The 25,192-nt window shown below is 37.1% G+C and overlaps 1 protein-coding gene across 1 annotated transcript; it reads left to right on the top strand.

Moving 5' to 3' along the window:
* Nucleotides 1-5,410: 5,410 nt before the first annotated feature.
* Nucleotides 5,411-7,808, top strand: LOC143606330 (ubiquitin-conjugating enzyme E2 variant 1D-like). The gene is made up of 4 exons (XM_077082132.1): nt 5,411-5,546; nt 6,479-6,618; nt 7,270-7,395; nt 7,471-7,808. Exons 1-4 carry the CDS (start codon nt 5,513-5,515, stop codon nt 7,609-7,611), a joined length of 441 nt encoding a protein of 146 aa, XP_076938247.1. The 5' UTR covers nt 5,411-5,512; the 3' UTR covers nt 7,612-7,808.
* The last annotated feature ends 17,384 nt before the right edge of the window (nt 7,809-25,192 follow it).

The raw sequence follows: 25,192 nt of genomic DNA, 5'->3' as shown, positions 1-25,192 counted from the left end.
GGGAACGTGGAAAGGAACGTCAGACCTACCAATCAAAAGTGTGTACAAAATTTGCTGCACAATGTACAAACTCAGTAGCACAACAAAGTTGCTAAAGTGTGTGTGTGTGTGTAAGTATAACAGCGGGGAGGGATAATTTGAGAAATTTGTTGAGTTTTAAAAAACTTAAGAACTTCATTCTTAACCACATATTTAATTAAATGTATTAGATTATGTGGTTGAGATTAATGTGATTAAAAAATTAAGTAGGAAAGAGAATAAAGATGTGCAGTGATTACACTAATTTAAACGCCTGTTACACCTATGTAAAAAGTTGACTCGGTGCGTAAAAAAAATCTGTAATTTTTTCTACGTACATGTAACCTACATGTATTACATATATATAAACAAAATTTTACGTTGAGATTTCTTTTGAGTTCTTAAAACTCAAAGTGGTTCTCAAAAGAAATCAATCTGTGTAACAGCTTATACTAGGAACTTATCTCAACAATTTGGAAAGAATAAAAGAAACAACTCATGTAAAAGTTTAACTTAAAGCGTGAGGTAGGCAAATGAAATAATGATGCATTAAAGTTTCATTTTGTACCTATTAGGTTACTCTAACTTTTTTGTTTCAATTACGTTACTCACAAACTTTTTTTTTTGTTTCATTTAGATCACTCAAGTTTTTACGTATGTATTAATCATATGTTCTTTTACCATTTTGGCATATTTTCTTTATATTGTTAAAATATCAAAATATAAAATCCATGTCGCCCTCACAAGCGATGCCAGTCATGCCCTCAAAAGATACATACCAACCTACAGTTAACCTGATTTTCATAATATAAACATTAAAGTAAAAAATGAGTCATTTAGATACTTTTCATCAAAACATAACATAGAAAATGCATGCTACACATAATCAACGTTTAAACATGTCACACTTTCATCACACTTTATAAGACAAGATTTTAACATGTGTATGTGCTCATGGCACACTTGAATGATCATCATTATTGTGTATCGTTAGTTGTCATTACCGTGTTTATACCAAGTTGTAAGCTATCATATCAGATTCCAATCATCTTTTGACAACACTTGTTTTTTCTATAGCACTACCTTTGTTTCAAACACCTATTTTTAATTAAAAATATAATAAAATAATGTATTAAGTAATTGTTTGTGTGCAACCCACTCTCTCGTCCTAAAGGGGTTTGGAATTATGGGTTTGATATCCACATAGCCTCTCGTTTACTTTTTCTAGGTTTGGAACTTCTGGATGCTTCAACATGGGAAGTGTTGTGGATGTTCTTAGGGAAGGGATGGAACAAGTTGATGTGACGTTAACGTGAATGAGCAAGAACGAATTGATTAGAGATAAAAGGATGTCTCCCAACTCTTGTAGATCTTTTATCTTCAAGGGTTATGCATTTTTCATGCAAATCCTCACATTGTTTATACTTTTTTATGTATATTTTAAAGTTTACAAGTTTACTAGATTCAATTTTATTTGGAATTCTGGTATTTAGTCTAACCTAATAAATTACAATTTAGATAACATGCCGATAATAAGACTAAGAGAACAAGCATGTGCTCTTCCCCATAAAAATTGAATTTTTACCAAAGGTTAGTGTATGATTTTTATCTAGTTAACTCATATCATATCTTTATATTTGTCTCTGCTAATCATACTTATTTCATCTCATGCATGGTTACAATTAATGAAGTTGCAGTTGCGAGAAACTTTTATCCCTAGCTCGAGATACACCTACTTAATTGTTGAAGGTGGCTTCGCCTGATCTCAACTTTGTGTATTGTTAACGGTTATTTTCTTGTCCCTGTAACATAGTGTAACATTCGTTTTTTTTTTCATTTTCGTTGTACCCGACCCGTACTATAATTTGGGTCTTGATTTATCAATAAAAGTGTATTTTAGTTCATGCATTGATTAATCATTGTTGCAGCAACTACGCATCAGCTCGCTTAACTTTGATTTTTAGCTTGTTTTAACTCGTTTAATCACTAAAACTCTATTCAAATCGAGTGTCATTCAAACTAAAAAGGTTCTGGAACATTCCCCATCAACTCCTATCTTAAACCTACGAATTTTATCACTAAATACAAGATAATTATCAAGTTTTTATGTTTATCTCATTCATTTAAAGTTTAAACAAGTTATCACTAATTGTTGATAAACACAAAGTATAATCAGTTTTTCTATATAAACTAGCATGTATGTTATCATTATTTTCTGCCACACAACTCGTTTACCTTCATTCTCTCTCACGAATTAAGCGTAATCTAGTGTTCTTCAAGAGTTGACCACCAAAGTTAAACGAGTCTCTTTAATCATAATCAACTAGTTCTATTATCAAATCCCAGGTAAGTTTGTATTTTTATGAATTATTATCAACCCTAGAATGAAAGCTCTTAATTAATTTCAAAAGCATTGAGGGATTTCATGTTCAATTTCATTAATCTCTAACTAGAGTTTATGTTAGAAACTAATTTGGGGCTGTTCAATTACACTAAGAATTGACTTGAATTAGCTTTTGAGTTTTCAATATTTTATGTTTATAATTAAGTTTTGGACGTGTTGGATTTGACCTCAACGACATTCGGACCGACTACGAACCGAACACTTATTTAAAGTTCGTTTTCTTTAATTTTAAGTTTAAACTTAGATTTTATTTTTAATTTTGGTTCGTTCTGGTTTTGCTTTAACTTTGGGATATTTACCTAATTTTTAGGAAATCATCAAGTTCAGTTTGGTCAGCTCGCTTAAGTCGGTTTCTTCCATATTCTTATCTTCTTTTACTTGTCAATTTTTAAGGTGAGTAAATCACATCCACTTTTTAATTTTTATATTTCGGGGACGTAATGTATTTTATAACCCCCCCCCCCCCCCCAGTTATTATTTCACATCCTCAAATTTATAATTCTTTTATATGCATTTACATGTATTGCTCAATTATTTGTTAACATGTAAAGTACATAACTGTTTAAATGTTTTATTGTTGGTGGCCTCATCCTCATCCTCATCGTCATCCTCATCAGTAAAATCTTATGTCATCTTAGTAGCTTGGCATGGTGTTATGATGAACGGATTTTTATATGTTATTGTTACAAATTAATTGTTGTGATTACACATCTGCATGAGAATTGATTTTATTTATTATCTATATTAAATTGTGTTTTTGCTCACCAACCTTGTGTTTATAAATTATTTTCATATGCAGATACTTGCATGAGTTAGATGAAGACAAGCGAGTAGTTGATTACCTTTAGAATATCAACAAAAACAATTATGATTTATTTTGAAATTTGTTTAGTTGGGTAATGTTTTGTTATTTTGAATGTTTGTGACGTACTTGAATTATTTAAATTTGAATAAATAGCTATTGTCACATGACAGTGTCTTACGAGCTACTGTACGATCAGTTGCACCCCGACATTTTGTCGTAGGTTAGGGTGTGACACATTGTCTACTAGACTAACTACCACATCCCGATAAAGTGATATGTCATTTATGCGTAAAAACAAGAATACTATTTAGTTATATACCATGTACACACCAATAAATTTTCCACGTAAACAACTAACCAGTTACCAAGTTGCGTGATAAACATAAGACAAAACATCAAAACTAATCCTTTATGTTTGCACGTTTTTTCAATAGACGTCCTTTTGCAAACTTAATGGCATAAAACATCCTTTGTATTCAAAAACTCTATCACGCTTTGTCCTTTGACCCTAACCCAGTCAATTTTTCTCGTTAAATATGGTCATGTGCATTGCACATGAGGGTAGTTTTGTAATTTAACATAATAAATTTAATAACAGAATTAAAAGAATAAATATATTTAAAAAATAAAACCATCTCTCTCTCTCTCTCTCTCTCTCTCTCTCTCTCTCTCTCTCTCTCTCTCTCTCTCTCTCTCTCTCTCCGATCCATCCCCTGGAATTCCAAATCCCCAAAATCAACAACACCACTACAGCCACCAACAGTACCACCGCACCCAATACATCTCACCACCAACCCGCCACCAACAGTACCGCCGTACCCACTGCATCCCACCACCATAGCCAGCCACCATCAGCATCTCAATCATAACCATCGTCTGAAACCGCTATCGCCTGAAACCTCTGCATCCCACCACTGGATAGTCGAACATTATTTCCAGCAAACCTCCACCACTATCGCCTGAAACCGCTGCCACCGTCATCATAACCATCTCCTGACCATCAAACCAACCCATTCCCCTCTTTTCCCCCCTCGACTGATCCGTGTTGTATCACCAAAGCCTAGATCTGCTATAATCGAAGCCCTAGATCTATGTTAGAATAAACCAAACTCCACCACAAAACTCTATTTTGAATCGATGGTAGACGATGGTGGTGGTGGTGGCGTGGCAGTTGATGATGGCTGTGGTGGTGGCGGGTGACATGGTGGCTATGGTGGTGAGAGAGAAAGAAGATGAAAGAGAACATATGCTTTTGGGGAGAGACAGGCGAAGCCGTATGTAAGCGGTGGTGTGGAGAGACAGGTGGAAGCCGATAGGGCAGGTGGTGTTTCTAGTGGCGGCAGGTGGTGTGGAGGTTAAGAGAGAAAGAAAGAGTGGTGGTGGTGGATGAAAGTGAGAGAGATAGAGAGAGAGAGAGAAAGAGAGAGATAGAGAGAGTTTTATTTCTTTTAATGTATTTAATTATTTTTAATTTTAAATTTCTAATTATTTTATAAAGGGATAAGTAAATTTACAATACTACCCTCATGTGCTTGGCACATGACCTAATTCAACGAGAAAAATTAACTGAGTTAGGACCAAAGGACATAACATGATAGAGTTTTTGAGCATAAAGGATGTTTTATGCCATTAAGTTTGCGAAAGAACGTCTACTGAACAAATGTACAAACATAAAAGATTAGTTTTAATGTTTTGTCTAAACATAAAGAAATGAACCCATATTTCAAAGAATCAACTACACCTTAGGCATTTACATTGATTAAAAGATATAACAAAAGCAAACTATGCATGCATATCTAGCACAAAAATGCTCTATTATTACTTTGAATATGATACACAAGACAAGACAAGATTTATGTTTTTCTTCGATTCTCTCTCTCTCTTCTAATTAGGCCGAACGTCATGGGCGTTAAACTCACCTTACCACCGGTGTAGCGTCACTTTTGCAATTAGTTAAGGTGGATTAAACACTGCGTCAACAAGGCTAACAGGAATGAAAAAAGATGAAGTGGGTAGCGTTACAAGTAGTGGCACTCCCGGCGTTAATCCACAACGTTCAGCCTTATTATTTATTTATCCATTAATAATTATTATATTAATTCTAAAAAAGGTACAAAAATTATTATCCCCTTTTTCATCTCCTAAACAAATTGCTATTAATTTATTATAATATATCATATTCTTGTTTGCGTCTCACCCCTTGCCCATCGTTGAGATTCTTGTTTCAACCCCTTCCTTCCTCTTCGCGTCTTGTCTTCGATCGAATCGATCCAACCACATCGTCCATGACGCTTGGCTCAGGCGGATCGAGTGTCGTGGGTATGTTTTCCCATCTGGGTTGGGTTGGGTTGGGTTCTTCATATTTGTTTCATATCTGCTTCTTTACTTGCCGATTTCACCTTTTTCTCATATCATCTTTCACAAATCGGTCTTTAATTAGGTCTGTGAGCTGAGATTTTAGGTCAATTTGAATTGATTTATGAATTGGGGATTTGTGTTCTTTGATGGGTTTTGTTTTAATTTCACGAATCATGTGTTTGTTGTTTCAGATTAATCTTGATTGTTTAAGGTTTATGATAGTTGTTTATGAAATTAGGTGCCTTTATTGTTGCTTAATGTGACCCATTGTAAGCAGACTCTTTTATCATTTATTTGGATGAATATTAACTTTAGGGCTTGTAAACAATCTGAATTATGTTACATATATGGTGGTTTTATTTTAATATAAATGGTTACCCGTTACCATAAGTTTTCTAATGATTAATTAAGAGCAACTGTTGCTAGTTATCGTTTTACGGTTTGCACATGTAGAAGTTATGATCTGAATTCTTAGTTGTTCGGTGTGGTCCTCAGTGTAAAATTTAATAACGGAAGTGCAATTCGTTATTCGGTATTTTGGTGGTCCTTCTCAATAAACGTTTGCTATGCGATCATAACCGTTGTTTGAGTGGTTGAGAAATGGTACTTTGCATTTATCTTGAATGCAATTTATTGTGCTTTTTTATTATAAGATAAGGCGATTCACATTCGATGTTGATGTTACAGGGCCTGTTTGGATATGTGTTTAAAATTGATTATGTGATATTAGAATGCATTAGAATTATATAAACCGTTGTAATAAAATGGGTAGTAGGAGATACTGAGATTGCGTGAATGTGTTTGAATTGTTTGCATCTTTGTGTTTATTTAAGGAAACCAATGCATGAAATGACCAAATCAACATGAAATCTTATTAAATTTTTTTGTCGCAGTGCCTAGAAATTTTAGGTTGTTGGAGGAACTTGAGCGTGGAGAAAAAGGTATCGGAGATGGCACTGTTAGTTACGGGATGGATGATGGAGACGACATTTATATGCGCTCGTGGACTGGCACCATCATCGGTCCTCTTAATGTAAGTTCTCTTATTATTATTATTATTATTATTATTATTATTATTATTATTAATGTAAGTTCTCTTTAAAGATTGAAATGTTTGAAATGCATTTCATATGATTGCATCATGTCATTTTTAAAGATTTGAAATGCTTTGTGCAGAATGGTGCTGATGCAATTTATTTTATTATTAGAGGTTAAGAAAAAAGATATGCATTTCATTTGCATTAATGTTTTTGGGAATGATTCGCGAATCGTGATATATTAAGTATTTAAGGTTTGCATAAACAAATTGTGTTTTCGTTTTCTTGTTATTTAGACGTTAAATAATCAGAAAATTGGTTTCATACCAGATGCAACAGTATGAATATACAGGAATAAAATAAAATGTCCTAATTACCCCTTTTAGTCTATGTTTGATTATAGGGGTGTGCATGGGTCGGTTTTAGTTTTTGAAAACTGTTCGGTTTCAGTTTTACCAACCGGGCTTGAAGTTATTTAGCCAAAAAACTGGCCCAAAATATTGAGTTTGGGCCTGAAACTTTTTTGAGTCTAAATCTTTTTGTTAATTAATGATTAATTTATTATCATAAATTTGAGTTGTGGGTAGAGTGATGCCTGTTACCTTTTCTTTATTAAGGTAAAATTACCTAATTACTCCTTGTTTCAGTCTGTACATGAAGGGCGTATTTACACATTGAAGTTATTTTGTGACAAAGACTATCCCGAGAAACCACCAAGTGTTAGATTCCATTCTCGGGTCAACATGACTTGTGTCAACCATGAAACTGGAGTGGTAAAACCATAAATCTATTGACTTTCAGTCATCAAAGGTTTGACTTTTTACAATTTTGACGAATTTTGCGTACAGGTTGAAGCGAAGAAGTTTGGAATTCTTGCAAATTGGCAGAGAGAATATACAATGGAAGATATTCTGATACAGCTCAAGAAAGAAATGGCGGCTCCTCATAACCGCAAGCTCGTTCAGCCGCCAGAAGGTGCTACTTTCTGATTATTTGAAGGAATTGATAAAAAGATATTATGCTATATGATATTTGATGCGCGTTTTCAAATGGTTTTGTGAATCAAAATTCTCATGGAAGTCAACAAATTGTAGTGGAGGATGTTTTCTTCTCTTTAATGTTGTTTGATTTGTTATGGGATGTTTGTTTGTGTCAAATGTTTAATATATGTAATTTGTTTTGGTAACTCGGTTTAAGATTTGGCTGATGGTAACTCATGCTTCATTTGTTTTGTTGATTGCAAGCTTGGTGGTTACTTTGCATGTGCAGGAAGTTGAATCTGGTTTAAGTGTGATTAAAAGAATACTTTGTTTGTTGTATGATTAAAGCTGTTAACTAGAATGATTTTTGTTTTGGTTGGGTTTATTTTATGTTTACAAGGATATGCTATAGAAGTTAGCTTAACTGTAAACAATCTTGATAGTTGGGTGGGGGATGCTATGTAGGAACTACTACTGCAGTAGAAAGTGGTTTGGCGAGACGAAAGACCATAAGATGCATGACGGCAAGACTTAAATAGTAAGAAAATTACGATCAAACAACAAGACTATAGCGACGGTAACAAGAGGTACATTGACATGATCGTGGCATCATATGTTAGGATTGTGACGACATGATGAAGAGATTAAGACAACATTGACAAGCGACAAAGAATAAAACATAACCTATATGCAACTGGTTGCGAGTGGCCTTGGATTGAAGAGCCTAGATCGCAAGAGAACGCAAAACTTGAGTTGCGTGTATGTATTTCGCTTCTTTGGTTTTCTCTCCCTTGTTGCACATCACTCAAATCCACCTCACTCAGATCAATGTTTCTCTCCCGAGCAGCCACCTTGGTTCACTTTTTTAGCGATGTTCCATCGACACAATGGTTCTTCTATAGACACGATTTACAACGAGTTTCAGAATATTAACGAATTAATCCTCTCTCTATCTCAGTTTAAATTCATATTTGAACACCATATGAATGATTATGATTCTAAAGATTTATTTCGTTACAATAGTCCATACTCCGGGGGTGTTTGGGATTGCTTATCAAAACAACTTATTAACTTTTATAAGTTAAAAAAATGTTTGGGTAATATGACTTTTTTTAAACTTTTTAAAGAAGGAAAAAGAGAGTTTTTGATAAGTTAGGAGGGAGTGACCTATAAAGACAACTTATAAAAGTCAAAATAAGGTGCAAGTAAGGAATCCCAAACATGACCTCCATGAGATCAACCGTTTCTTAACTCGCATATATTATTCGACTTTCACTATTTACAAATACATGCAATATCCGTTAAACAATTTAATTTGACTCCTCTATTGTAACATTACAAACTTCTTGTTTGAACGGCATACTTCAATTTCAATCTTTAGTCTTGATACCTAAACTTAACCTTTACCAATTAAAACTCACAAAACTTATCAAAAACGATACCTAATCTATAAACAACTTTAAAACTTCACTAAAAAGCATTTGCAGAATTTTTTGAACATTATCATCACCTTAAGTAATACTTTAAAAAATTATACCAAGCCATATAGGTGCACAAATCCGGTATTTTTAGAGACCGGAATCAGGTAGGAACCGATTCTAGACATTGTTAACAAAAGTCAAGAACCGGGTCGTGTAGGAACCGGTTCCAGGTATAATCGGGTATATGACTAGGTTTTTATCGGGTTAAAATCCAACGTCGACATCCACAAATTCATTTAAAGGGGTGTTTGGGATTCCTTACTTTCATCAACTTATAACTTATAAACTTTTTAAAAAATTAATAAGGTGTATAAGGTGTTTGGCAAACCATAAGACTTTATGAATTTTAACTTATGGAAAAGACAAAATAAAAGGGTATTGAAAAGTTAGGAATATTTAACTTATTAACTTAATGAGTTTGATTTACCTATTACACCCCTCTAACCCTCAAAACCCATTACACTCATTTTAAAAAAAGAGTGTCATTTTTCGTCATTTTGGTTTTCCTAACATATCAGCTAATCCAAACATTTTTTTTTAAAACTTATTTTCAAAAATTCATAAGTTAATAAGTCCGTTTAACAAAATTCCTTTTTCACTTAAATAAGCAATCCCAAACACACCCTAAGTCGGGTTAACCGCAACCGACCCCGATGGCAACCTTCCGGATCTCGGATCCAATCATAACTACATCCGGGAATTCGACCCGTCACGTAATCAGGGTTGGTGGGTAATGATGACGTCAGCTGGGTGTCAGAAGATTAAGGGGTCGTGTAGAGGTGGACCGGAGTAGTATGCCGGTGTGCTTTATGGTTTGGAAGTATTTTGAGATGGTTTTATGATGATGGTAGTTTTGTAGAAATCTATTATTATGATGATAGTGAATCATCAAGAGATATATGCAAACTTCTGGTGTTTCTGATATGAATTTAGCTGCTATTAATTGATTATTTAGTAATTATGGCGATTGGCGAATCTGTATTATGTTGTGTGAATCAGTACATATGCAGATGCACGTTGCTTGCTTGTCTTTGAGAATTTGGATCTTGATTTAGTGTACTTTGTGTTTTGGATTGAATCTATATATATATATTTTGATTGGTTGGAAGAATCTGATTGTTAATTAGCTAACCACTGCAGGTGATGATGGATGATATTATGTTTTTATGTATCGAAGTCGTCATGTTGATTTGTTCCAATGTTTGAGAATGTACTTAATTGCTTTGATACATAGCGTTTTAGAGCACTTTAGGTTACTTGTGTACAAAAGTTAGGTCTTTTTACCGATGGATATGCTCTTATTAATTGCTAACAAGTTGGTAATTTACTTCTTGATACTGCAATTTGGATGCATTTGCAGTAAAAATATGATGTTCCGAATCTAAACTGCAACAGGACTCTATCTGGGTTTGATTTGTTCCAATGATGGACAATGCGCTCAATTGATTTATCAGTCGCTCGAGGTATGTTAAACACATAGCTGTTTAGAACATTTCAGGTTAGCTTTTGGAAGAAAAAAGAGCTTTAACTGGTAAAGGCTTTGCTTGGAAGACATATAGAGCTTTGTTTTGCAAAAGCATGATGCTTTGAGGCTATTATATAATCTCAATGCTGTCTTTCTATTCTACAAGTTATTCAGAAATTTTGCATTTGTTGACCTTTTGTTTACTATAATTTTGTCGTTCCTTATTATAGTTGTTTTGAAGTACGACAAGTATAGCAGAATATACATACTCTAGAGTCCGAACATAGAAAGTTTTATAAGAATTTACGCTCTCCCGATACACAGTAGAAGAGCATGTCCTTTTACGTATGTATATTCTCTTACTCTTTCTGATGGAAATTGGTATATGCTTCTTGATACCGCAGTTTACTTTAGATGCATTTGCGTTAAAAAAATGCTGTTCCAAATTCAAACTACAACACGATGACTCTGGCTTGATTGTTTCTTAATTTTATCACAGAATAATCATCAGCAGATCACTGCAGATGGCCATTGGATCTTTGCTTAAAGTGGAGTTGTTTAAACTGCCCCAATAAATTTATGTATGCATGATGATTTTCATTTTTCGTATGGTTATGTGGAAACTTACAAAGTTTATGATGATCTGAGCTATCTGAATTCTGAAGCATGCATTTAGCACGGAGGTTATTTTCTGAAATTCGTGATATCATGCCGCAGCTGAGTTATAGGAAAACTTGATGGGACTCTCACATGTTTGTCTACATATTTCACATTGATATTCAGGTAAACTTCATTACTTCTTGATACCAATATTATTTATAAGTTGCCACAGGATTATTTATAATCACTTCCTGCATAAGATCCAGTGAACAATGCTTCACTGTTACATATAGCAGAGATTGTCACCATAGCTTCTGCTAGAATCGTTGTCAACAACGATAAAGATCGTTTTCTAACATTTCTTTTGTTTTTCCGTAAACTATCTTTAATTAACTTTTTTTAATGCATTTTATTTTATGATTTAAGGTGAAAAGCTCAAATTAAATGGTAGTATATTTCTTTTCTAATTGGTTTCATATTTGATTCTGCTTATTGACCTTTGTAGATTTTAATAAGCTTACCGTTAATATAAGTTTACCAAATGCCCTCTAGTTATCTTTAGCAAGCCCGATAGGTTGTATTTTTATACTCGAAACAATGCTTTAAATTTTTAAGTTTGTATCATCATCATCATCATCATCGTACTCAATATATCCCACCAATAGAAAAGCTATGGTAGGATCTGAGGAGGGTAAGATGTAGACAGCCTTACCTCTACCCAGTAGGAAATGAGAGGCTGCTTCCGGTGAGACCCCCGACTCGATAGTAGCTTTGCATCAAGCCTTGGACATAAGGCACATAACACTCAGCCATCGGCACACCAGCCGATTGGTGCATGTACCCTTGTTTTTCGGCTATCAATGCCACCACATGATGCCTGATTAACCTTCCGTCACTTTTAACTTTATTTTCACGAGATTAGTAAAATAACGTCAAAATTAGTGCAATTTCACTTTTGTCCACCCGAGGGTTCACACATTATATATATATATATATATTATATATGCGCACCACAAGCAGAACGCATTTTTAAGTTTGTATATACTATGTAAATTTATACACCTACATTCACCTTAAAAGGTTTATCTCCATTTTTTCTTCCAATATTGGGTGAAATGTATTCTTTTGTATATATTTACACGATATTCTTGCTTAATAGTCAATAGTATGCCGCGTATAGTGTATGCCTTGTACTTATAAGTTGTAACCAACTATGCACGAAAATAGAACAAAAAAAGATTTGGCAGTTGATTGTAACACCCCGGCATTAAGCGAAATACGCCCGGATGTAACGTACAGATCACTCATAAGCTCGTAACACAATAATAGGGACAATATATTTATTTTATTCCATAATTTCGCAAGTACACAAATAGTTTGATAATGAGACAAACAACATTACATCTAAAATGAACAAATATTATTCATTGAAATAATCCTAAGGTATAACTAGTGTTTTTGTCCTGGCGCTTCATCGTATCAATTTGCAGCACGTTTAAAATAATATATTTTGTCAACAACACATGTTGGTGAGTTTTCATAAGTTTTTCGTATATAAATATATATATATGAAATCTCACGATTCAATGATCGTCATGGAATAAATATTCAAGCGTAAAGTAAATGAAATCAAATAGGGTCGTCCTCCCGTTCATTTAGCCGAAGTCGTAGAATTCGGGGAAATGAGAACCACCTTACGTAAACAACCGAAGTCGTAACGTTAGACGGCGTGGGTACGTCCCGTCGGACCCTCCCACTATGTGTATGCGTTTGCGTTTGTGTAAGGCCCCGTTACCGGTAACCCTACTTTCGTGTTGGATTTACTCATAAACACGGTTCTAAATATCAGAGTTAATTAAAACATTTACGCGGAAAATAAAACTTTCATAAAACTTTACATAATTCATAACTTGTCTCAAAACATTTATTGTCTTTCACATTAAAGCATTAAAATTAACACATCATAGGTCTTCAGATGCCAGATTCTTGTTCAGTGCCATGTGTCTCCTCAAGCGAGCTGCCTCATCCTACTCACCTGCGTGCATACTAAAAGTCAGCTACGCTGAGTGAGTTCTAGATAATCACATAATCATACCATTCACATAACATTATATTCTTCATTCATACTTTTATACTTTCATACTTTCATACTTTCTTACATTCATACTTTCTTACTTTCTTTTGTATTAACTTACTTTCATATCTTATGTTATAAAGAGCAATACGCCCTACATTCCTCGAGTATTATTAGGGCTCGGTACCCTCTTTCCTCGAGTATTATTAGGGCTCGGTACCCTCTTTCCTCGAGTATTATTAGGGCTCGGTACCCTCTTTCCTCGAATATTAGTAGGGTTCGGTTCCATAGTTCTCGAATATTAGTAGGGTTCGATTCCCTCTTCGTTACCATACAACCATACATCATACCTCGAGTATTATTAGGGCTCGGTACCCTTTTCGTAACCATACAACCATACATTATCATTTATTTCTTCTATTATCTCTATCATGTTCATACACATAAACATACATAACATACTTACCTTATACATAGCGTTACAACCTGACAGTACGTGCAATATCCGAAGATCGTTCACGTACCATCAAGCAATCATTCATACATTTCACATTATCCACATAAGGCATACACTTATCTCTTAGGATAAGTGTATTAACAAACATGTTGAGTATGCACACAGCCCCGAAAACATAACACATAAATGGGGCTAGAAACTCACCTGAACACGGTTACGTTCTCCGTTGATCGTAATCCCTTTCTTCAGTTGTGCACGGCTGACTGTATAACAAGTATACATATCAATTTAACTATCTCTACTTATAACATCTTTCCAGTCTTAATTACTACCCACAACGAACGGGGGTTCGGGGGCAGCGCCCCTGGCAGCGGGGTCTAGGGGCGGCAGCCCCTAGCGGGGTCCAAGGGGCAGAGCCCTTGGCTGGGGTTAAGCTGCCAGGTCAGCTTGGAAAAATTTTATTTTCGATAACTGCCTTAACACATTTTCCATTAGGTTTTTAATTTATTTTCTAAACGAACTTCACTTCAGGCGAAGTTAAACCTCGGGCGAACTTGGCTTCAGGCGAAGTTAAACCTCAGGCGAACTTGGCTTCAGGCGAAGTTATCCTTAGGCGAACTTGGCTTCAGGCGAAGTTATCCTTAGGCGAACTTGGCTTCAGGCGAAGTTATCCTTAGGCGAAGTTACGCTTGAAGGCGAAGTTACGCTTGGAGGCGAAGTTCATCAGGCGAACTTAATCTTGCAGGCGAAGTTATCGCGCTGCAGATCTGTTTGCCCATAAATCCTTCGTTTCTTAGCCAAATAACTCGATTTTGGTACCCACGGAATCGTATGATCGGCGCCTACAAATCCCAACCATCAAATCGGCCTAAAATCAACGTTTTAGGGGTCCGATTTGGGCAGTTTGGGTTTCGGGTCCGGTTAACCCATCCAATCCTAACCATTTTCAGTAATATTAGCTTTGTTGGATTTGTTCTTACCTTACCAACTCAGATCTATCAACAAAATCTCGGGTCTCGGCTTCGAATCTTGATCGGTTAGAATGTGTGTGTTTTGAGTGTGTGAAGAAATAGATGTAAATGAAGATATTTTTGGGATTTTGGGGGTATTTATATCCCTGAAATCCCATTCTTATTTAACCCATCTCAATTAATCCACGTCCAAGACCCGCTCCCTACCCGATACTAATTAATTACGCGAAAACACTAAACATAACTTCCTTTATTCATCATTACAATTTTTAGGATGTTACAAGTCTTCCCCCCTTAAAAAGGTTTCGTCCCCGAAACCTAACTATTACATAAACAAACTAGGGTAAAACTTGCGCATCTCATCATCGGCTTCCCAAGTAGCATCTGATCCCTTGCGGTGTTTCCATATTACTTTTACCAAAGGTATAATCTTGTGACGAAGCTGCTTCTCCTTGCGATCAACGATCTCTATCGGTTGCTCGATGTAGTTCAATTGTTCATCAACCTCAATGTCCATTAATGGCACGTGAGACGTGTCATCAGCTAGACACTTCCTCAGATGAGAAATATGGAAGGTTGAATGAATTCCTTCTAACTCATCAGGTAAATCCAGTTTATAAGCTACTTCACCCACACGACCTACAATCTTGAACGGTCCAATGTACCTCGGACTCAACTTTCCTCTTTTCCTAAAACGGATAATTCCTTTCCAAGGCGAGACCTTGAGCATCACATAGTCACCCACGCTAAACTCAATTGGTCGTCGCCGCTTATCTGCATAAGACTTTTGTCTGTCTTGCGCGGCTTTCAATCTTGCTTTGATCTGATCGAGCTTTGAAGACGTTTCTTGAACTACTTCTAGGCTTCCCATTTCTTTCTGACCAATCTCGCCCCAACACACCGGGGTTCTACATCGTCTACCGTAGAGCATCTCAAACGGTGGCATACCAATACTTGAATGGTAACTGTTGTTATAGGAGAACTCTGCCAGATGCAGATGATCATCCCAACTTCCACCAAAATCTAAAACACAAGCACGTAGCATATCCTCGAGGGTTTGGATCGTCCTTTCGGACTGTCCATCAGTTTGGGGATGATACGCCGTACCGATGTTCAACCTCGTCCCCATAGCTTCATGGAATTTCTTCCAGAACCTCGAAGTAAACCGTGTATCTCTATCGGACACGATCGATAACGGTACTCCATGTTTGGTTACAACTTCCTTGATGAACAAGCTTGCTAACGTTTCTGACGAGATGGCCTCTCGTATGGGCAGAAAGTGAGCACTCTTGGTCAAACGATCCACAATCACCCAGATGGTATCATGTTGCTTAGCTGTACGAGGTAGCTTAGTTATGAAATCCATGGTGATGTGTTCCCATTTCCACTCAGGTATCTCTAGCGGTTGCATCTTCCCATAAGGCTTTTGGTGCTCGGCTTTGACTTGTAAGCAAGTTAAGCACTTACTAACATAATCCACTACATCGTTCTTCATTCCTGGCCACCAGTAATCTCTTTTCAAGTCTTGGTACATCTTTGTAGCTCCTGGATGGATTGAGTACCTTGACTTATGAGCTTCATATAAGATTCGACTTCTAAGATCACCATGGCGTGGGATCCACATACGGTCGAACCTAGTCTTAACTCCATGAGTGTTTTCCACCAACTCATCTTGCTGGCCATAAATCCTTTCGTTCTTTACTAACCCTTCGTCTACTAACACTTCTGACTGCACTTTGATAATTTCTTCAAAAAGACTTGAGTTCATGATCAACTTGTATGACTTCACTGTTGCAAGGACTTCCTCATTCTTACGACTTAGCGCATCAGCGACCACGTTAGCTTTACCGGGGTAATACCTAATCTCACAGTCGTAATCCTTTATCAATTCTAACCATCTTCTCTGCCTCATGTTCAATTCTTTCTGTTCGAAGAAGTACTTTAAACTCTTATGATCGGTATAGATAGTACACTTAGTACCATACAGATAATGCCTCCATATCTTAAGAGCATGCACTACAGCTGCTAACTCCAGATCATGCGTCGGATAAGTACTTTCATGGACCTTTAACTGTCTAGACGCGTAAGTTATCACCTTCCCCCGTTGCATCAACACGCAACCTAACCCTTGATGCGAGGCATCAGCACAAACAACGAAATCCTCGTCGCCATCGGGTAAAGTAAGGATTGGAGCTTGCGTGAGCCTCTTCTTCAATTCTTCAAAAGCTTCTTCCTGAAACTTTCCCCAACTGAATACTATCGACTTTCGGGTCATACCGGTCAGCGGTGCGGCTATCTTGGAGAAACCTTCGATGAATCTCCTATAGTAGCCAGCTAACCCTAGGAAACTTCGTATATCAGTCGGATTCTGCGGAGTCTTCCAATTCGTTATCGCTTCAATCTTAGCTGGGTCCACGGTAATCCCTTCAGGATTAATCACGTGACCTAAAAATTGCACTTCTCTTAACCAGAACGCGCACTTCGAAAACTTGGCGTACAACCTTTCTTTCTTCAGAACTTCCAATACCTCTCTCAGATGCTCGGCATGGTCAGACTCACTCTTTGAATAAATCAATAGATCGTCAATGAAGACGATAACCGACTTATCCAACATCGGTCGACACACCCTATTCATCATGTCCATAAATGCTGCAGGAGCATTGGTTAGACCGAATGACATTACGAGGAACTCGAAGTGTCCATACCGCGTTCGGAACGCTGTCTTAGGGATGTCTGCCTCTTTCACCTTCAGCTGATGGTAGCCTGATCTGAGATCTATTCGTGAGAACCAACTTGAACCTTGCAGTTGGTCAAACAGATCATCAATCCTTGGCAACGGATATCTATTCTTTACCGTAAGCTTATTCAACTCACGATAGTCTATGCACATCCTCATACTACCATCCTTCTTTTTCACGAACAATACTAGTGCGCCCCACGGGGAAACACTCGGTCTTATGAAACCTTTGTCGAGGAGTTCTTGCAGTTGTGACATCAATTCTTTCATCTCGGACGGTGCTAGACGGTAAGGCGCTTTTGCGACAGGTTGGGCTCCTGGTATTAAATCTATCTGAAATTCTATCTCTCGCTCTGGTGGCAACCCCGGAAGATCCTCAGGGAATACTTCTGGGTAGTCGCGCACAATAGGAACATCTTTCATTTCTTTCGTCTCGGCCGTAGCGTTGACGACATACGCCAGGTAGGCACAACACCCTCGCCTTAGCAAACCCTCGGCTTTCATCATCGAAATGACATTAAGCCCAGAACTTTCCTTATCACCATAGACCGTTACCGCGCTACCATCCAATGACTTTAACCTTATAATCCTACTCTTACATACTATCTGAGCCTCAAACTCAGACAACCAATCCATACCCAAAACCACATCGAACCCTCCCAAGGTCATAACGTACAAGGTAATCGGGAACTCATGTCCTTCCAATTCTATCTTACAGTTCTTAACCATTTTTGTTATTTTAACCGAAGTGTCACTGGCGGTTTCTACTACAAAAGTTTCAGACACTCGGCAACATTTCATTTTAACTAGTTTACTAAATGGTGTGGCTACGAAACTTTTGTTTGCGCCCGAATCAAATAATACAGTAGCGGAAACACCGTTCACGAGAAACGTACCTGTGACGACATCCGGAATCTGCTTGGCTTGTTCTTGAGTCAGCATGTAGGCTCTAGTTCTTGGCCTGGCTTGATCAGCATCTTTCCTTCCACTACCTCCAGCTTCACTCTCGATACACTCCCTAGCAAAGTGACCTGTCTTACCACACTTGTAGCATGCAGGCTTAGAACTGCACTCATGAGCATAATGACCTGCCTTCCCACACTTGTAGCAAACATTCGACCCAAATTTACATTCCCCGGCATGTATCTTTCCACACTTATGACATGTATCCGAACCCTTTCCCCACCTACACGCACCACTGTGCGCCTTGCCACAAGTCTTGCACGACCTGTTCTCCCAAACTCTCGGCTGTTTGTTCTTAGGGTTCCATATCTGGGTACCGGGTCGTTTAGCAGGAGCGACCCATTTCTTCTCTTTCTTCTCATCTCCCACCACCACATCATCCGCAACCAAGTCTGCATAAACCATTTCTGCGAGTTCGACAGCAGAATCGAAAGTAGTAGGTTTACTTGTTCTGACTAACATGCGAACTCTCTGTGGTAATCCCCTCACATAACACTTGATCCTTTTTGCCTCAGTGTTGACCATACCGGGCACCAACCTGGACATTCGATTGAACTCGGTGGTGTACTCACGGTGTGTCATTGTCCCAGCTTTCAAGTTTAAGAATTTCATCTCCGCCCTTTCAACCTCGGCGTCAGCACAGAACTTCATCATCACTAACTCCTTCAGATCATCCCACTTCATCTCTTTGATCTCTTCACGGGTCTTCCTCTGCTCCACACTCTCCCACCAATACATAGCCTCATCTACGAATGACTGAGTAGCATAACCCACAGCTTGGTCGGGACGGCATTCGCTAATGCGGATAACCTTGTCCATAGCGGTTATCCATTGGAGAGTAGCGATTGCGTCTCCCAACCCGGTCAGCTTTGGCTGGTCGCATCCTTTGAAGGACTTATAGCTGCACCCACCTTGTCCTCTTCTCCTATCATCGACTTTCACAGACTTATCCCCACTCGAGGCCCCTCTTTCACCTTCCCCATCCTTCCTACCATCACTACCCGCCCCGTCAGCAGTTCGTTCACGGCTTCCAGCAGATCCTTTGGGATTCAGGTTCTTCACAGCAGCAACTACAGCCTGAACAATGGCTGCTTGAACTGCAGGGCTAAGTTGAACTTCCTCGTTGTTGTTCTGGTCTCCACCAGCTGCGCTTCCTTCATCTTCGGTGAGGGAAGCTTCTTCTACCGAGGGTTGCCGGACAAGACGAGGCCTGCCACGACGCCCAGTGCGACCCCCAGTTTCAACAAATTCTCCAGCTCCAGCCATTTGTATTCTAAAGGGGAAAACACAAACATCATCACTCAAGGAACTATTTAGTACAAGGATAGTAAGGCTAACAGGTAATAACAGTGGCCAGTTGTGACTAGCTGATCACGTTACTTTCCGTGTCCTATACACTTCCGTTTATGAGTCTATTTGTGCTGGTTCTACTTAAGCAGTTTGTTAAAGTAAACAATCAATTATTCCTATCCCTGCCGTTCACATATCTTTCCTTTCTCATTAACATATATCATTTAATCATACACCTTACCTTTACTAATCTTGCTTGAGTGACACATGGCATTCTTGGACTAGCATCTTCTTTCATTTCTTACTTAAATCCCATACTCTGTTCGAGTCTAAGCATGTAGGATGCTTAAATCTCTCGAACTTATGCTCTGATACCAACTTGTAAGGCCCCGTTACCGGTAACCCTACTTTCGTGTTGGATTTACTCATAAACACGGTTCTAAATATCAGAGTTAATTAAAACATTTACGCGGAAAATAAAACTTTCATAAAACTTTACATAATTCATAACTTGTCTCAAAACATTTATTGTCTTTCACATTAAAGCATTAAAATTAACACATCATAGGTCTTCAGATGCCAGATTCTTGTTCAGTGCCATGTGTCTCCTCAAGCGAGCTGCCTCATCCTACTCACCTGCGTGCATACTAAAAGTCAGCTACGCTGAGTGAGTTCTAGATAATCACATAATCATACCATTCACATAACATTATATTCTTTCATTCATACTTTTATACTTTCATACTTTCTTACATTCATACTTTCTTACTTTCTTTTGTATTAACTTACTTTCATATCTTATGTTATAAAGAGCAATACGCCCTACATTCCTCGAGTATTATTAGGGCTCGGTACCCTCTTTCCTCGAGTATTATTAGGGCTCGGTACCCTCTTTCCTCGAGTATTATTAGGGCTCGGCACCCTCTTTCCTCGAATATTATTAGGGCTCGGTACCCTCTTTCCTCGAATATTAGTAGGGTTCGGTTCCATAGTTCTCGAATATTAGTAGGGTTCGATTCCCTCTTCGTTACCATACAACCATACATCATACCTCGAGTATTATTAGGGCTCGGTACCCTTTTCGTAACCATACAACCATACATTATCATTTATTTCTTCTATTATCTCTATCATGTTCATACACATAAACATACATAACATACTTACCTTATACATAGCGTTACAACCTGACAGTACGTGCAATATCCGAAGATCGTTCACGTACCATCAAGCAATCATTCATACATTTCACATTATCCACATAAGGCATACACTTATCTCTTAGGATAAGTGTATTAACAAACATGTTGAGTATGCACACAGCCCCGAAAACATAACACATAAATGGGGCTAGAAACTCACCTGAACACGGTTACGTTCTCCGTTGATCGTAATCCCTTTCTTCAGTTGTGCACGGCTGACTGTATAACAAGTATACATATCAATTTAACTATCTCTACTTATAACATCTTTCCAGTCTTAATTACTACCCACAACGAACGGGGGTTCGGGGGCAGCGCCCCTGGCAGCGGGGTCTAGGGGCGGCAGCCCCTAGCGGGGTCCAAGGGGCAGAGCCCCTGGCTGGGGTTAAGCTGCCAGGTCAGCTTGGAAAAATTTTATTTTCGATAACTGCCTTAACACATTTTCCATTAGGTTTTTAATTTATTTTCTAAACGAACTTCACTTCAGGCGAAGTTAAACCTCGGGCGAACTTGGCTTCAGGCGAAGTTAAACCTCAGGCGAACTTGGCTTCAGGCGAAGTTATCCTTAGGCGAACTTGGCTTCAGGCGAAGTTATCCTTAGGCGAACTTGGCTTCAGGCGAAGTTATCCTTAGGCGAACTTGGCCTTAGGCGAAGTTATCCTTAGGCGAAGTTACGCTTGAAGGCGAAGTTACGCTTGAAGGCGAAGTTCATCAGGCGAACTTAATCTTGCAGGCGAAGTTATCGCGCTGCAGATCTGTTTGCCCATAAATCCTTCGTTTCTTAGCCAAATAACTCGATTTTGGTACCCACGGAATCGTATGATCGGCGCCTACAAATCCCAACCATCAAATCGGCCTAAAATCGACGTTTTAGGGGTCCGATTTGGGCAGTTTGGGTTTCGGGTCCGGTTAACCCATCCAATCCTAACCATTTTCAGTAATATTAGCTTTGTTGGATTTGTTCTTACCTTACCAACTCAGATCTATCAACAAAATCTCGGGTCTCGGCTTCGAATCTTGATCGGTTAGAATGTGTGTGTTTTGAGTGTGTGAAGAAATAGATGTAAATGAAGATATTTTTGGGATTTTGGGGGTATTTATATCCCTGAAATCCCATTCTTATTTAACCCATCTCAATTAATCCACGTCCAAGACCCGCTCCCTACCCGATACTAATTAATTACGCGAAAACACTAAACATAACTTCCTTTATTCATCATTACAATTTTTAGGATGTTACAGTTTGCGTAACTTCCACCATATATGTGACATTTGTCAATTTCGGGTTATTTTATACTTGTATTTTTAATGTAAACTCGACCCGTTTTGTATCCCGAACCTTTCGATATTATCAAAATGATGAATTGTATGTTAAATATTTGTTTTATAGTTGTTGGATAAAAAAAACACCCTTTTCGGTTCTTAAAATTCCCCGAAAACGCTCAAAACGAACTCCAGGGACTAAAACTACCAAAATGGAGACTTGAATGACCCATTTGTAGTTTGTGCTTCTTGGGTCTATAACCAACCCATTTTCATGAAACACCCTTTATGAAAGACCCATTCAACTTACTCTATATATACACACCCATCTTCTTCATTTGTGCTTGCTCATATCTTCATTTCTCTCTCAAATTCTTGAATTCTAAGGTTGTTCTTCATAAGCTAATCTTTCATTTTAACTAACTTCTCAACACTTAAAGCTTGATGTTACAACATATATATAATATACACTCCTTGTTTACCTTCGGTCTTTCATTTCTCCGGTCTCGGCCGGTTGAAATGTCGGGCTAGTAAGGCAAGGTTACATGGAGGACTTTGTAGTCCTTGTTTATATATTTAACAAATCTAACCATATAACTTGTTATACTTGCTTAACTTCTACGTATTTTAGTTTATTGTTCATATTTGTCAAGTTCCATGGTATTGGGTATGTGGTGACTAGCCTCGGTTTCATCCCGAGTTGAGAACCGAACCAAAAACCGAACTTTTGTTTAAAAGCATTATTGTTAATTTTTTGAATGTAAAACTTGAGTATTATTATTAATAAGTTATTTTACAAGTTCCATGGTAATTGGGTATGTGGTAACCATCCTCGGTCTTATTCCGAGTCAAGGACCGAACCAAAAACCAAATTTTTGTTTAAAAGCTTTATTGTTAACTTTTTTAATGTAAAACTTGAGTATTATTATTTATAAGTTATTTTACAAGTTCCATGGTAATTGGGTATGTGGTAACCATCCTCGGTCTTATTCCGAGTCAAGGACCGAACCAAAAACCGAACTTTTGTTTAAAAGCTTTATTGTTAACTTTTTGAATGTAAAACTTGAGTATTATTATTTATAAGTTATTTTACAAGTTCCATGGTAATTGGGTATGTGGTAACCATCCTCGGTCTTATTCCGAGTCAAGGACCGAACCAAAAAACCGAACTAAACCGAGTTCACTCGCTTAAGACACACAAGTGTGTTTTTAGCCACCAAAACTCATATTTTTCTTCCAGATTATATTTTAAATCAATTTTAGTTAGTTTCTAAACATACTTGGCATGTCGGTAACCAACTTGATCTTATAACAAGTTCGAACCGATAAGGTCGTATACTCGCTTAACGAACGTTAAGGTTCTTCACAATAGAACTACATACTTGGTTAAGTCTATTTTGATTTTATTGAGTTATCTCATAACATTTATTATTTTGGGAAGTTAACTGTGAGCTTGGTCAATTATCAAGTCTCGAACCGACAAACCCGAACACTCGTTTAAACCTCGTTTTGGGTATTCTTATAACCAAGGGTTTTGCAATATCGCATTTTAACCCACATTATTACTTAACATAGGTTGAGTAAAAAAAAAGAAAAAAAACTAATGAATAGAATACCGAGACCCGGTTTCGAGTAAACTTATTTTACAAAACTCGTTTCTTTAATTTCTCAACTATTTACATTTTAAATCCTAAAGTTTATTTATTTACTTTATTTGTCATGTATTTTATTTTAAACCCTTCCAAGACTACCTACTAACACAAGACCCGTTTAATATAGGTCTTGCTCGTTAAACCGATCTCTCCGATTATTCACGACACTATCTTTCAAGTTACTTGTTAATGTGAGTACTTTTTCATCCCCCGTTTTCCATCTTTCGTTTTGGGGATGACATTGCATACTTATTCAAATTCAAATGATTTATACTTGAGTCTTAAACCACAACACGTATTGTATATGTTTACTTAAATAAATGCTCGATTTGGTGTTATATGCTTTACATGATTATGTGCAAATTCTTGAATGCTAAGGCGGGTAGCCTCTTGAATGCTAAGGCGGGTAGCCTCATCAAAGTATGATCATACGTTAATTCCGAGTATATATGGTATCCCCATATAGAAAGGTGTCGTCAATGTATTCTTATTGACGATTTCATTATTGTCGTCAATGTATTCTTATTGACGGTTTTATTATCTAAATTGTTGCTATTATTTATTGTTTTCATATACTAGTTGTGGATTTCATACTATATACTTATTGTCCAAAACTATGAAAATTGCTCACCAACCTTCGTGTTGACAAACTCTATTTTATGCAATGTTACAGGTTTGATGTTAGCTTGATTGGATTACTTGAAGAAACTTATTATCTTGGCTTTAGGATATTAGAAAATAAAAGAACAAGTTATTTGTTTATCTATCTATTTGACATTTTGTATGAACAATTGTTGTGTTATTTATGATGATATGGATTTAAATGAGTTGTTTAAATATTGTAACTTTATAGTGTCATTGTGCAATGAGCAATCATGTCGCGCCTCGATGTTACCGCCTTCATTGGTCGGGGTGTGACAATATAAACAATAAACACGTTGCAAGCAAGCTCACGTATAATCATAAACAATATGCACGAATAATATTAATATGTACGATATAAGTGAATCGGCTTGTAAACAAGCACATAACTAACGAAAGAAAACTTGTGATGTGCTACCCCAAAATATTATAAAGCGTTAAAATGGGGTTATGAAGAACTCACATGTTAAACAAGCAAGAATGAGTAAATAAGCGACGATGTCTTTAAGCGAGTGAATCGACAGGGTTCGATTCAATAAGCGACCCTATATAAATAGATAACTATGATCAAAATAAGGTTGAGGAAAGATAAGAAATAGATGGCCGACATGTTCCGTTTATAATTCTTAAACGAAAAGTTTGTTAAAAATATATTTTTGTTCTATTTTTATAAGTTAAATAAAATAGGTTAGTTATTTGATTTTTAATCAATTTATTTTAGTTTTAGAAAAAAAATAAATAAAAATAAAGGTTATAATAATTATTAGTTAATTTAAATGGTTTCGGTTCGTTT

Source organism: Bidens hawaiensis, unplaced genomic scaffold (genome assembly GCF_021521415.1).
Source record: "Bidens hawaiensis isolate Kalapana, Puna unplaced genomic scaffold, B.hawaiensis_p1.1 tig00074333_1, whole genome shotgun sequence".
In the NCBI taxonomy this organism is placed as follows: domain Eukaryota; kingdom Viridiplantae; phylum Streptophyta; class Magnoliopsida; order Asterales; family Asteraceae; genus Bidens; species Bidens hawaiensis.
The sequence above is the reverse complement of the archived record's forward strand: the minus strand, read 5'-3'. Positions and strand labels throughout refer to the sequence as shown.

Bases quoted from the DNA above. Each gene is read 5' to 3' on its own strand.
- LOC143606330 (XM_077082132.1), top strand. From the start codon at position 5,513: ATGACGCTTGGCTCAGGCGGATCGAGTGTCGTGG. The intron at 5,547-6,478 runs GTATGTTTTCCC...TTTTTGTCGCAG, and splicing joins AGGCGGATCGAGTGTCGTGG to TGCCTAGAAATTTTAGGTTG. The intron at 7,396-7,470 runs GTAAAACCATAA...TTTTGCGTACAG, and splicing joins TCAACCATGAAACTGGAGTG to GTTGAAGCGAAGAAGTTTGG.